Source organism: Bufo gargarizans, chromosome 4, assembly GCF_014858855.1.
Source record: "Bufo gargarizans isolate SCDJY-AF-19 chromosome 4, ASM1485885v1, whole genome shotgun sequence".
Lineage (NCBI taxonomy): Eukaryota > Metazoa > Chordata > Amphibia > Anura > Bufonidae > Bufo > Bufo gargarizans.
In genome coordinates this window covers 184,868,782-184,884,509 of record NC_058083.1, presented here as the reverse complement: position 1 = coordinate 184,884,509, position 15,728 = coordinate 184,868,782, and the positions used below count along the sequence as shown (strand labels likewise).

At 43.4% G+C, this 15,728-nt stretch overlaps 1 protein-coding gene across 2 annotated transcripts in view; it reads left to right on the top strand.

The window, feature by feature from the left end:
• Positions 1–15,407, top strand: part of WDR49 (WD repeat domain 49) — a 188,022-nt gene extending 172,615 nt beyond the window's left edge. The window contains exons 17-19 of one of the 2 annotated variants that reach the window (XM_044291706.1): positions 8,670–8,776; positions 11,699–11,845; positions 15,185–15,407. In XM_044291706.1, the coding sequence (XP_044147641.1) occupies positions 8,670–8,776; positions 11,699–11,845; positions 15,185–15,330 (400 nt within the window). In that variant the 3' untranslated portion in view covers positions 15,331–15,407. Of the gene's footprint in view, positions 1–8,669; positions 8,777–11,698; positions 11,846–14,254; positions 14,365–15,184 lie in introns of those variants that run through there. The other variant, XM_044291707.1, reaches the window with a different exon arrangement.
• Positions 15,408–15,728: the final 321 nt, after the last annotated feature.

Sequence of the window (15,728 nt, the reverse complement as noted above, 5' to 3'; positions counted from 1 at the left end):
CCTATGATGAAAGGTACACCATTCCTACTGGTGAACATGGTGGTGGATCGCTGATGTTTTGGGGATGTGTGAGCTACAAAGGCACAGGAAATTTGGTCAGAATTGATGGCAATATGAATGCAGTAATGTATCAGCAAATACTGGAGGAAAATTTGCACTCATCATCCCGGAAGCTGCACATGGGACGTACTTGGACAGTCCAACATGACAATGATCCAAAACACAAGGCCAAGTTGACCTGTCATTGGCTATAGCAAAATAAAGTGAAGGTTCTGGAGTGGCCATTTCAGTCTCCAGAACTAAATATCATTGAGCCACTCTGGGGAGACCTCAAACATGCAGTTCATGCAAGACAGCCCAAGAATTTAGGGGAACTGGAGGCTTTTTGCCAGGAAGAATAGGCAGCTTTACCATCTGAGAAGATAAAGAGCCTCATCCTTAACTATCACAAAAGACTTCAAACTGTCATTGATGTTAAGGGGGGCAGTACACGGTATTAAGAACTGGGGTATGTAAACTTTTGATCAGGGTCATTTGGGTAGTTTGTGTTGTGATTATGATTTAAAAAGAGTAAACAAGGTAGTTTGACAATAAATAGCTTCAGCCAACCACTAACCATGAGTGAAAGAAAAGTTTTTGTGCTATCATTCATATTCTCTAAACAATGGTTAAGAAATCAAAAATTCTGCAAGGGTATGTAAACTTATGAGCACAACTGGTATCTCCAGTACTCCCATAGAGAATGCATGGAGTGGCAGTGCACATGCATGACTTGCCATTCCATCAGAACAGTTGCAGTAGTGGTGGTTGTGTAGATGTAATGGAAGTGGCAGTAGGGGGATTAGCAGTGGGGAATAACGTCTGTGGTGGCCGCATGATGTTAGGCAGGTAGACAGCAGCAGTGGTATGATGCGGTCAGTGACTAGTGTTGAGCGAACCAGAACTGTGAAGTACGGGTCCGTACCGAATTTTACGATTTTTGGTAACAGGACCCAAACCCGAACTTTTCCGGCGCTCGGTGCTCGGGCATTTAATCAAGCTTGTTGAAAGGCTGCAGGGGAGCCAATCAACAATCTTTTAGGCTGTGCGCCCTTGGAAGCCATTACAGCCATGCCTAGTAATGGCATGGCTGTGATTGGCCGGTGCATTATGTAACCCAGCCTCTATATAAGCTGGATCACGTGTAGCACCGCCCATCAGCTCTCAGGAGTGAAGGGAAAGAAAGCAGGCAGCTGAAGTGAGGGACAGTGTTAGTGCAATACACCATCTTTGCACCCCTGACACAGAAAGATAATCATAAATCTGGCTGTTAATTCTGTGGGTGACCTACAGCAATTTTTTTGAGGGTGCAATACACCATCTTTAGACCCCTGACACAGAAAGCTTATCATAAGTCTGGCTGTTAATTCTGTGGGTGACCTACAGCTATTTTTTTTTTGTGGGTGCAATGTAACATTGTACTTTGTACCCCTGACACACAAATATAATAGTTAATCCGTCTGTTAGTTAGGTGCACGTCATATACCCATTTATTGCGTGAAGTACAACCTGCACTGCATACGTGACAGGGAAATTGATATGTTTAATCCGTCTGTTAGGTGCGCGTCATATACCCATTTATTGCGTGAAGTACAACCTGCACTGCATACATGACAGGGAAATTAATATAGTTTATCCGTCTGTTAGTTAGGTGCACGTCATATACCCATTTATTGCGTGAAATACACCTGCACTGCATACGTGACAGGGAAATTGATATGTTTAATCCATCTGTTAGGTGCGCGTCATATACCCATGTATTGTGTGAAGTACACCTGCACTGCATACGTGACAGGGAAATTGATATAGTTAATCCTTCTGTTAGTAGGTGCGCGTCATATACCCATTTATTGCGTGAAGTACACCTGCACTGCATACGTGACAGGGAAATTAATATAGTTTATCCGTCTGTTAGTTAAGTGCACGTCATATACCCATTTATTGCGTGAAATACACCTGCACTGCATACGTGACAGGGAAATTGATATGTTTAATCCGTCTGTTAGGTGCGCGTCATATACCCATGTATTGTGTGAAGTACACCTGCACTGCATACGTGACAGGGAAATTGATATGTTTAATCCGTCTGTTAGGTGTGCGTCATATACCCCTGTATTGTGTGAAGTACAACCTGCACTGCATACATGACAGGGAAATTAATATAGTTTATCCGTCTGTTAGTTAGGTGCACGTCATATACCCATTTATTGCGTGAAATACACCTGCACTGCATATGTGACAGGGAAATTGATATGTTTAATCCGTCTGTTAGGTGCACGTCATATACCCATGTATTGTGTGAAGTACGCCTGCACTGCATACGTGACAGGGAAATTGATATAGTTAATCCTTCTGTTAGTAGGTGCACGTCATATACCCATTTATTGCATGAAGTACACCTGCACTGCATACTTGAGAGGGAAAATAATATAGTTAATCTGTCTGTTCAGTGCGTGACCTCAAAGAATGAAGAGAGCATCAAATAAGGGACGTGGCCCTGGTCGATCTGTGCCAGCTACACGCCCAAATGAAACACCTTCCTCAGGTGCACGTAGGCAACAGAACGTTCAGCGTTATTTTGTAGGCCTGAATACCGGTGTACGAATGGTGAGGCCAGAACAAGTAGAGGCGGTAGTAGATTGGGTAGCTGACAGTGCCTCGAGTTACTTCACATTGTCTCCCACCCAGTCCCCTGCTGAAAGCGTAGAATTGGCACCTGCAGCCCATGGGCATCTGTCTTTCACCTCACCCCCTTGCCAAGCAGTCTGAGTCCCAAGTCATGCAGCAGTCTCTTATGATTTTTGATCACTCTGCTGGCAGGGTTTCCAAGGGCCGTCCACATAGCCCTGCTCCAGAAGTGGAAGAGATTGAGTGCACTGATGCCCAACCACTTGTTTCAGGATGTGGACATGGGAGGACCACCGCAGCACATCTCTGATGATGATGATGAAACATAGGTGCCAACTGCTGCAGCTTTCTGCAGTTTTCAGACCGGCAAGGAGGGCAGAGGTGAAGATTGGGAGGAAGATGATGTGGAGGATAATGAGGTCCTAGACCCCACATGGAATCAAGGTCATGCGAGTGACGTGTGCAGTTCGGAGGAAGAGGTAGTGGTCACACAGCACCAGCCGCACAGCAAAAAAGGGAGCATTGTGTAAAAGAAGAGTGTCCGTCCCCTAGCCAGTACGCCTGCTACTGCCCACCGCACCCAGGGACTGAGCACACCAAAGCCAGCTCCAAGGAGTTCCCTGGTGTGGCAGTTCTTCAGACAATGTGCCGACGACAAAATGCGAGTGGTTTTCACTCTGTGCAGAGACTGAAGCGAGGCATAAATGTTCTAAACCTGAGCACCACCTGCATGACCAGGCATCTAAATGCAAAGCACGAGCTGCAGTAGAGTAAACACCTCAAAAACCACAAAAGATCTCAGGCTCCTCCTGGTCTCTCTTCTGCTACAGTCTCGGCCTCTTCCTCCCCCTCTGGAGTGACAGTGGCACCTGCCACCCCGCAAACAGAGGATGTGGCAGCAACGCCACCACGTCCGTCACCGTCACCAAGCATCTCCACAATGTCCCATGGAAGCGTTCAGCTGTCTATCACCCAAACACTGGAGAAAAAGAGGAAGTACCCCCCCCCCACCCACCCGCGATCCCAGGCCCTGAATGCCAGCATTTCAAAATCCCTGGCCTTTGAAATGCTGTTATTCCGTCTGGTGGAGACGGAGACTTTTAAAAAACTTATGGCAGTCGCTGTCCCCCAGTACGTGGTTCCCAGCCGCCACTACTTTTTCAGGCGAGCCATCCCCGCCCTGCAAAACCAAGTGGTAGACAAAATCAGGTGTACTCTGCGCAACGCAATTTGTGGCAAGGTCCACATAACCACCGATACGTGCACCAGTAAGCACGGGCATGTACGTTATATCTCCCTAACTGCACAATGGGTAAATGCAGTGGTGGCTGGGTCTGAGGTGGATAGCAGTTTGGCACATGTCCTTCTGCCACCGAGGATTGAAGGACGTTTCTCTTTGCCTCCTGTTGCCTCCTCCTCCTACTCCGCTTCCTTCTCTACCGCCTCCTCATCTGGTCAGCGTAACACCTTCACCACCAACTTCAGCACAGCCAGAGGGAAACGACAGCAGGCGTTTTTGAAACTCATCTGTTTGGGGGAAAAAACCCACACCGCATAGGAGCTGTGGATGGGCATGGAACAACAGACCGATCAGTTGGTTGGTGCCACTGAGCCTCAAGCCTGGCCTGGTGGTATGCGATAATGGGAGAAATCTTGTAGCAGCTCTGGGCCTAGCCGGTTTGACGCACATCCCTTGCCACTTTGACCTTCGCCTCCTAGTTTAAGATCATTATTTTTAACTTTTTTTTAATTCTAGGTTATTTTAATTCCCTATCCACATTTGTTTGCAGGGCAATTGTCCTGCTCTTACCCCTATTTTGCTTCCTTTTTGCAGCCCTCTAGCTCTTTCTATGACTTTTTTAGAGCAATTTTAGTGCCCAAAAGTTCGGGTCCCCATTGACTTCAATGGGGTTCGGGGTGAAGTTCAGGTCAAGTTCGGGTCCCGAACCCAAACTTTGCGGCGAAGTTCGGCCAAACCCGGCAAACCCGAACTTCCAGGTGTTCACTCAACCCTACCTGTGACCAATAACCACCATAAGCAATGGCCGATCTGTCACAGGTGTGTGAAACTCCTCACAGATCTGTGCCTCCTTCATTCTGACAAAAGTGATGTCTTGTACACTGGCAGAATACAACTTCGTCCATGATAATGCCACCTGCTGCACTGAAAACCCTCTCTGAGACGACAATGAAGACATGACAAGACAGTATAGTGGGAGCAAACTGAGCCAGTTCTGGCCACTGTTCCAATATTTCTGCCCAAAAGTCTGTGCAGAGTTGCTTTCTGGCCACACATTCCATTAACGATGACTGAGTTGGAGAACAAGTAACAAACGAGGATGATAACAAGGACACTGTACTGGCTGAGGATGTGGCCTGGCTGCCTCAAAGAAGACCAAGAGAAGGAGAACAAACTTTCTCCAATTGCTGGCCAGTTCTATTTTCCCACTGGATCTGGTGATCTGGTTGCCACTTGCGCAGAACTGCATGACATTTTAAAAATGAGACAATCTTTAGAGATGGTGAGACGGTAGGAACTGCACCACCAGCAACTTGACCAGGTGAGAGTTCAGATTGCACACAAGCTATTTCTGGTTGTGAATAGTTTACTCATGGCCACACATTCTGTTATGCATGTCTCACAATGAAGCAGAGAACAAAGAGGAGGAGAAGTCTAATCAAGAGAAGCAGCTGCTGATGACAAGGACACTGTACTGCTTGGGGATACAGCCTAGCTGCCACAAAGAAGACTGGGAGAAGGAAAACATTCCAATTGCTGACCAGTTTTATATTCCCGCCTCATGTGCAGAACTGCACGACATTTTAAAAATGTTTACAGACAGCTGTCCATAAGTAGTAATGCTATAGAGCAGAATTAAATTTGGAATGATGGACAGTTGTATTTTACCGACAGGATCTAGTGATGCTGCCTCATGTGCTGCAATAGAGCCCTGGTACATATGTTTGCGTTTGAACATCCACGGCTTATTTTATTCCTGTAGACCTTGCACATCACTGTAGTTTTGTGTGCAGGCCTTGTGGAGAAAAACTACCATATAGGAGCAACTTGGACAGAACTAGTGGCAGCTCAGCTTGACCTAGGTCTGGCACATTTTGAGCCTATGTACACAGTATCAGCAGCACTACCAGTTCCCAAACTGACCACAACAGAGGCAGATCTGGCCCTGACAGTTCTTTTGGAGGTTATGACTGTATGTTGCCTCCGCTTTTTATTGCCCCCATGGCCACCACCCTTCTCCTTTGATGTCCCCTCCTCCTCCTTAGCACACCCCTTCTACAAACACACGGCACACTGGTATTGACAATTTACAATGGTAATGCAGTTTTTGCAGTAAAATGCTTTTGCTGTAAAGACATGGTATTGTGAAATAATACAAAACTTTCACTAAACCGTTTATACTAATACAGTTTTTGCAGTAAAACTCATTCAGTAACACAAGTATACTAATGGTGTTATTGCAGTAAAATGCCTTTGCTGTAAGTGAACGCTATCTTGTCTCACAATAATACTTTTGAACACACCATGTAAACATTCACAGTGCAGGTGGAAAAGTATGTGAACCCCTAGACTAATGACATCTCAAAGAGCTAATTGGAGAGTAACCAAAGTTGAGTTGTTTGGGAGAAACACACAACACTATGTGTGGAGAAAAAGAGGCACAGCACACCAACATCAAAACCTCATCCCAACTGTGAAGTATGGTGGTGGGGGCATCATGGTTTGGGGCTGCTTTGCTGCGTCAGGGCCTGGATGGATTGCTATCATCAAAGGAAAAATTAATTCTCAAGTTTATCAAGACATTTTGCAGGAGAACTTAAGGCCATCTGTCCACCAGCTGAAGCTCAACAGAAGATGGGTGTTGCAACAGGACCACGACCCAAAGCATAGAAGTAAATCAACAACAGAATGGCTTAAACAGAAGAAAATACGCCTTCTGGAGTGGCCCAGTCAGAGTCCTGACCTTAACCCGATTGAGATGCTGTGGCATGACCTCAAGAAAGCAATTCAAACCAGACACCCCAAGAATATTGCTGAACTGAAACAGTTCTGTAGAGAGGAATGGTCAAGAATTACTCCTGACCTGTGCACGTCTGATCTGCAACTACAGGAAACGTTTGGTTGAAGTTATTGCTACCAAAGGAGGTTCAACCAGTTATTAATTCCAAGGGTTCACATACTTTTTCCACCTGCACTGTGAATGTTTACATGGTGTGTTCAATAAAAACATGGTAACATTTAATTCTTTGTGTGTTATTAGTTTAAGCAGACTGGGATTGTCTATTGTTGTGACTTACATGAAGATCAGATCACATTTTATGACCAATTTGTGCAGAAATCCATATCATTCCAAAGGGTTCACATACTTTTTCTTGCAACTGTATCTAGAGAAGATTCTGTTTTTCTTCCTATTTTAATGCGCCACTGGTTTTAGCTTCAAAAACTGTATCAAAAACTTAAACTAAACCTGATCAAAACGTTAACGTGTACAGGCATCCTTTGGGTCCTTTTCTTTGCAGGGCTGAGTTGTCATGGCAATCGGTGTGGTTTAATGACATCATTCTTTTCTTAAGCTGCTGGATGTGCTCCAAACTCTAGCCAAGTTATTAGCTGTACATAGATCCTGATGTACACTCATTCTTTCATTTCTAATACTGTTTTTTCCTTTGGCTTATTGCTCTGACACAGTTTCCTCAGGGCTCCTGCTGTTTTTGCCACATCATTGGTTCCATTTCATTTTCAGTGTCTCTTTGGCTACCATAAGTTGTAGCTTTAGCTATGTTTCACCAATATATCTGTTCCTGGTGACTTATGTAGATGCCAACTTTTCTCAAATGAACAGATTGAGACTGTTCATGAAAACAACTTGGGGATGCTTTCCCAATCCTATATTGCTGATTTGTCAATCAAGGCTCTAAAACACTATAATGACAGCCATATTTGTTCCCAAGTCTTCCAAGAACCAATCTTCTAAAACAGCTATGCAAAACGTTTTACTCGTAACTTAAGAGTACACAATCCAATACATTAAAGGGGTTGTCCACAACAGAAATATTGATGACCTGTCCTCTTGACTGTCAGCACCCCCACTGATAAGCTGTTTGAAAGGGCTGAGAGCTGCAGCCTCTTTATGGTATACCAAGCATATTGTATAGTGGCTGTGCTTGGTAATCCAGCTCAGTCCCTTTCACTTCAATGGATCTGTGATGGACATGCCGTCACTGGCCAAGGAATAAGCAGCAGCACTCCCTTGAGCACTGTGGTTCCTTCCCAAAGCTGATTGGTGGAGGTATCGAGAGTTGGACTCCACTGATCTGATATTCATGACCTATCCTAAGTATGTCATCGATGTTTAGGGGGTGATTTTTTTTGTTGCCATTTTAGGAGAAAATGATATTGGATTGAAAAGACTTTATCGTACACTGATTATGAATAGTGTTGAGCACGAATATTCAAATCTCGGATTTTATTTGCGAATATCGCCACTTCAAGAATTTGCGAATATTTAAAATATAGTGCTATATATTCATATTCGTGAATAGTGTTGAATATTTTAATCATGAATTTATCGCAAATTTATCGCAAATATATTATATTGCCAATTTTCGCAATCAAGTAAACAATGACTTGAGATCACAAATTCTCAAATTTGCGGATTTATGGTGAATATTCGGCCAAAAATTCGCGAAATATTGCTAATTCGAATATTGGCCATGCCGCTCATCACTAATTATAAAGATGTTGTCCCACTTTTCCTTTTTGTAACTGACATATAAGATGAAAGTCACAAAAACCTAATTCACAATCTAACATTGATCATTTCAGATCCTCCAAAGTATGGCGTTTCAGTTTTATTCCCATGATGTTACTAATACTTATTTGTTCTTTTAGCGTTGGTCCATACTGATTGTACCGTGCATTGCACCTACAGTCCATGAATTATGAACACATTTTCTATTACCTGTTCATTTTATTTATTTAGGAATAGTCCTTGGGAAAACACAATCTTGGGTAGAGAATACAGAAGAAATGGGTTAAAAGAAAAGTTACATGCAAACTTCATTGGGGATTCAGTCCAAAATGCAATTGGTAAGTGCACAGAGACATTTGTTGTGGTAGATCCATATTAAATTTATGATCGTTTCACTGCAGCATCATTTATCATAAATAAAATATCACCAGTCACAATGTTACTCTAAGAAAGTTTTTTGATTTGGGACAATGGAAACTGGTCATTAAACTTGCAAGCATCTTGAAATATGATGTACAACACTGCTTACAAATATAGCACTGTCATTAGCCAGCAAAAATATGAATATGACATACGTTATGAATATTAATGTGACTGCCATCTGTATTCAACATTAAATCATATGGTAAGATAGGATTTTCTAAACCCAAATATTTAGTCTATTATTCTGACAACTTTTCTACATAAAAATTTGAGAGAGAAAAATGGCTAGCATCAGTTGATATGTCAATGACTCATATTAGTAGTTGGTAAGAGTCAATTATGGTACAGTAGTTCTAGCAAAGTCATTTTTGTAAATGTCTTATGGAACCAAATATAGAAGATAGGAAATGAAGGGGTCTTCTTGCAGAATGAAAGAAAGATGATTGTTGGGATGTAGGAGTTGGCTCTCTCCCTGACCTGGAACAGGGCAACTTAAAGGGGTTGTGCAGTGCAAAGGTATTGATGACCTATCCTCAGGATATCAGATTGGCGGGGGTCCAATCCCCAGTACCCCCACTGATCAGCGGTTTAAAGAGGTAGTGGCGCTCATGTGAGCACTGCTTCCTCTTCAAAATGGACCTCTGTGTCGTCTCGCTTGTGAAGGCGGTGCAGTATAGTTACAAGTGAATGGGATGAACAGAAGTAATTACACTGTCATCTGAGAAATGTTTTCAATCTGATTGAAGGCCCTTGCACACGACTGTATGCCCTCCAAGACATACAGTCTGTGAGCGGGCCATATGTCCCAGAGCGGCATTGATCGTGTGCAGGGGAGCGCACAGCATCATAGGTTACTGTGATACTGTGCATGCCGGGCTGCCCGTGGGACTATTGTCCCGCACTCATCTGATCTTACGAGTGCGGGACAATAGCCTCGCGGGCGGCCCGATGTGCACAGCATCATTGTAATCTAAGATGCTGTGCACTCCCCTGCACACGATCAATGCCGGTCCGGGACATATGGCCCGTTCATAGACCGTATGTGTTGAAGGGCATACGGTCACGTGCAAAGGCCCTTAAGGTGCTATTACATGGACATATTAGTGGATGAGGGAAGCTCTTATGATTCACTGTTAATGCCATCTGCACCTATACCCGTACCAGTAGTTTCAGGTTGTCCAAGTATGGCCCAGCAATATAGTAAATTATTATAAGTGGAACCCCAGCCACTAAATCAGTCTCCGCAGATGGAACATAATGACAATGGTAAGCAAGCAACATGTTTAGGGTTTTTTAATGTAAGATTTATATGGTATAGACCTGGAGCATATGTCAAGTCAGAGACAGCTCAAGACTTGTGCCATTATATGGTATAAAAGAACATTTTCAGGGGTCATGACTATTTTAAAGAATCCAGAGAGTATGCCATTAATGTCTCTTATGCTGACAACAGTGGTCCTTAGACTCCTGTCCCACTTTATGCTGTAGGCAGTAGCGTAGCTAGAAATGACTGGGCCCCACAGCAAATTTTTGAATAGGGTCCCCCTCCCCCAGTAATTTTTTCGCAACCCCTTCCTTTCATGCCGCCCCCATTCCTGTGGCTAGTAAGGATCGCTCTCTCAGACCAGGGCCGGCAGCTGTTCCATCCGTTTTCTACACTGTCTATACTGTCACTGTATATCATTTCATTGTGTAATACTGTTGAGGGGGCCCTGACAAAATCTTTTAGTCCTCCTCCTCCTGGATGGGCCCATTCTGGGTCAGGGCCCCAAAGCAGCCACTTCCCCTGCTTCCCCTATAGCTACGCCCCTAGCTGTAGGCGACTGCCTCCGCCTTCTGCTGGAGAATAGAGAGTTGACCATGCACCTTTGTGTCTCTCTTCATTCAATTCTATGGGAGCTGGACATGCATCTATCAGACATTTATGGCAAGTACTGTGATAGTACCATAAATGTCTGAGATGGAAATACCTCTTTAAGGATATCCACAATGCTTAAAGGGGTGGTGCGACAATGGGAGTGGGTTTGGCACGTAAACATGATGTGAACTTGATGTAAACTTCCGGTTTGACATTGTCGCAACCAATCACTGGCTGCAGAGGAGACCAGATCCCATTGTGTCATGTGACCATTTGTCACACTGACTTCAATGGGTCCTTGGTTCCCATTTTGCAGCCAAGTATAGGACATGTTTTATCTTTTTGCGGAATGGATAAATGGATGTGAAAAGCATACAGATCATCCATCTGCTTTCTGCATCCGTATGTTTGTTCCACAAAAAGATAGAATATGTCCACAAAATCCAATTGAAGTCAATGGGTCCACAAAAAAATGCAGATGGAACACAGACTGCATCTGTATTATGCGGATCTGCAATTTTCAGACCACAAAACAGATATGGCCATGTGCATGCAGCACATCAGCCAGGTCCCAATTGCATTGATTTAAAATCTGCAGAATTGTCTCTTCAGTCTCCTATAGAGTCCACAAGCAGTTGCAGAGCATATAGCAATAAGCAATATGTTCCATAAAGCAACCATCTGGGGGGTACTATCTCTCCTTGGGGAGAAAACATACATTATACTGTCACTCATCAGATCGCCACATGGTGCCATTGGTCTTATGTAGTAGGTTGATATAAGGGCCCTACAATTGTAGACATTTTTTCTACATTTGTAAATGTTAACCTGAGTGAATTGATTTCACTTGAGCAGAACAAATTGAGAGCACGTCTTTCTGTACTATATTCAGATTGAGCATTTGCTGTAGTGATTAACATGAAGCTTGGTAAAACTGTACAAAGTAAGTTTAATGATTGTTCTGTATTACTTATGGCAGGTACCTTCAGCTTGTTAAACATTGGTTCTCTGCGGGAAACTGCTGAAATGAGCAAACCCGATTTCGTTGTAAATCCTGACAAATACTTTGGAGAGAAGGTAGAAGAAAAAACTTTGAATATTGTAGAATTCCCTGCCTTCACTGAATGTAAGTAATGATAAATTGACCATACTATAACATTTACTTTATATTATACAAGCTGGAAACGTGAATAAACTATTTTCCCCCCAGAAAATGATATGATTATCAGTTTCATAATCACAACTATGTTTTTTATAAGTGTCCCCTAAACTCTAGTGCCCAGGGTCTCAGACCACTTTCAGTCCACTTAAATACCCTGTAGCTCAGACAGTGGCACCATGCAGAACCTGCTACCACTTTAATGGACATTATTGCCAGATATAGAAATCTAAACCTCCTTTTTGATCTACCCAAAATAAACCCTGTTAAATCTGGGGACTCCACAGTTGTAGACTGATAATGAGGTGAGTTAAACAATGTCAACAAGTGCAGATGCAGGGTCCTCAAAGCTGTTTCTGGTAGAAATACTGGTAATTAGGATTTAATGGGGAAGGCTGGGGCTACACAGCGATCTTGGCCACCAACATGGTCAAGCAACCAAGGATCACTGTGTAGCAGTGCAGCCAGCATTTTGCAAAACTGCAACCCTAGAATGGAAAAAAAAAATCCAGCAAGGTTGGATTTTATTGCAATTCTGGTGTCACCATCATGCAGGGGCCCCATTCATTTCTATGGCTGCACTGCTACATTGTCATCCTTAGTCGTCGCAGTGAAGATCACCATTTAGCCCTAGCCTATGACTAACGTTTCATACCCTAGTCTCCCAAAAAGTCTGCTGGAGTAGATGTGCTAAATTTATTAAAGGGATTCTGTCACCACTTTTTACCCTATAGAGATGCGGACATGCACGGCTACATCGCCGCTAGCATGTCCGCAATATACCTGTCCCATAGCTCTGAGTGGTTTTATTGAGTGTAAAAAATGATTTTATATATATGTAAATCAGCCTGGTAAGGAGCCCAAGGGACTGTACTAACCATTCTGGAGCCCAGCCATGCCCCCCTGTGAAGGAGCCCAGCACCGCCTGTATCCACAAATCTCCTCCTTGCTCACAAAGTCAGATTGACGTAATCTTGCGGGGCGCGAGCTCGCGCATGCGCAGTTACTTCCCTGAGGCTGATGCCAGCACAGGGAAGGAACACTATGCTGGCACTGTGCATTGAGAGATTATGACAATCTGACTTTGTGAGCAAGGAGGAGATTCCTGGATACAGGTGGCAATAAACACAACCACAAATGCTGAGAACATACAATCAATTTACTTACACCCAGCCTGAAGGCTGAGACCCTTGTGCTGCACAGCACGGCGCCCTCTGATGTATGCAGGAGGAAAGAGCAGTAATTAACCTACTGGCGGGCCCAACTAAACTGCCACACATTACCTGTTATTACCCTAAAAGAACAAGAATCGCTGAATGGGTGTGTGGTACCGGCTAGCCTGCGGTGCAGCACAACAGCTTACAATCCTACACAGATCTACAGTATTCCCCCTCCCATAACTGGTCCTTTTAGCCTGAGTATTCCTTCTGAGCAAAATGCCAGCCTGGCTTGAATTTGTGGGGATTTTATCAGCTCTCCAATGTGAAATGTCCCTTTAAGTTATGGAGTCCTTGCAATGAACAGTATTAACACTTGTGGCCTGACACAAACAGAGACCCTAACTAACTAACTACAGGCCGGGTCTCAGTCTCTTGGCGCCAACACTGTGATGAGGTGCGTGCACAATCTTACTGACCCGGGTCTGCTTTGCATCCGCTGGTGACTCTGAACAGAACAAACGTCTTTCCAATGAGCATGTGGTACCGCAGTGTATGTTGCTTTGTTCCTCTGCTCTCATCAGCGTTCCTGGCCGCAATCTTCCTTCCTCTGGACAGGATCAGGGTCTTTGACACGATCAGCTTCACTTAGCTGCAGCTCTGGTATCCGAGGGTTGCTCTCACACCTGAATGCCGTCAGACTCTCTGCTCACACAGCTCCTTAGCTTCCCCTCCCTCTAAGATGGCTGCTCTGTCATTCTCTTCCTCTCCAGACCTTGTGTAAAAACCCCGCCTCTCTCATGAATATGGAGATATATATGCAGTCTGTAGCTGTTAGGAAACAGCGGCATCTTGTGGCCAAATAGCAGAATGTCAGTCCAAAACATTTAATTTAAACACACAAACCATGTTCAGACAAGGAGAGCTGTTTCCCCATCTCACACATGTGTCAGAAACTGAAATCTATGCCAACTATGTGTGGACGTAGATTTCTGCTATAATTTTTGCCCCCTCTCTGTCCTACCAACTTTTTCACAACTTTGAAAAATTGACAAGCAGTGTAAAAAGTCAAAAATTATAGCGCAAATACAATCCACCCTATTGTGCTTCTGATAGTAGAAAAAAAAAATTACTTTTTGTCTCCTTCCAGTTAGAGGAGTTTAGAACTATATTAAAGGGGTTCTCCCATTTAGAAATTTCTTTTTGTATACCCTTTTAGGAAATTCTGAATTAATTTGAAGAGGTCCTCTCAAAGATTTTCATCTTTTGGCCGGAGCGGAAAGCAATTACAAAGAGAACCTCTCTATCTGGATGACCTTCCCAGAAGCTGCATTACACACAAAGGGGGTCATTTATCAAACTGGTGTAAAGTAGAACTGGCTTAGTTGCCCATACAAACCAATCAGATACCGCCTTTCATTTTCCAAAGGAGCTGCCCAAAATGAAAGGTGGAATCTGATTGGTTGCTATGGGCAACTTAGCCAGTTCTGCTTTGCACCAGTTTGATAAATGACCCCCAAAGTCTTTTGAGCTGAATAGGCATTGTGTAATGCTTCATTTTTTCTGTGGTGGAGCTGCAGAGAAAATAATTACTTACACAAGTTTACCAATATTTTCCAGATGTTCGCTGAGGGTCCTAACAGGGGGATACTTTGTGATCAGGGTATTGTCAAAGGACCCTTCTAATAAGTAGAGATTGTCCAAATCTGACGATCCTTTTAAAAAATTTTAGGGGGGTGTCACAAAGGCATCTTTTATATGGCTGAGGTGTCAATGCCATACTAATCTCGACTTGTTAGTACAAGAAATTGAAATTCACCATGTATATTTATGGCGAAGACTTCGTAATGAGAATGCTTGTCTCGCTAAAAGGATAATCCTGAAGATTAGAGTCTATTTGTAATATCTTCTGAAATGTTCACGGGAAGAGAAGGAAGAGCCTACTAATGGCATGTACTGTATTTACTGAAGTTCTCCACTTCAGATTGTTCCTGCCCTCAGTCATATACAAATGTCACCTTGTCTGTGATAAGAGACAGGATAATAATGTGAAACTGGGTCAGTTTAGCAGTCATTGGTGTTAATAAAGACTTTTTGGGTTCCTGCCAGTCGCATGAATAATGTAAATGCGATTCTATCACTATTGTAGCCCTGAAAGCCGTGTTTGATGAAGGAAGCCTCTTCCCAAGAGAAATATTGGAACGTGAACTAGAAGCAAAACAACAAAATGAGAGAATGTTTCAGGAATCCAAGATAAAGAGAAACAAGAAAACCACAAGGATAATAGAAAAGTAGCACGTTGTACCGAGGCCTTTACTAGCGTGACAACCATGTCTTCTCATTATACTGGGCATTAAACATGCACCTGTCCTCACCAACTTGTTGTTTCATTTATTGTGTAGAATTCACTTTCTGCGGCAATTTTAAATCTCATACACCCTGACAAATGATATATCACTCACAGGATTTCTTCAGAAATGGTGCATTCTCTGTCTAATCTGTAACATGCTCTGCAGGACAGGAGAGAATCCTGATGTATACGTCTGATGGAAGCCTCTGATGTACACTATGGTGCTGTGTGGGCTCTTAGTGTCCACTGACTCCTATTATAAAAAATATCTACATGGTGTTGTATGTTTTTTGCAGCATACCTTTGTTATGACTAGTGTATCCAACAATTTAAAAGAAATGCA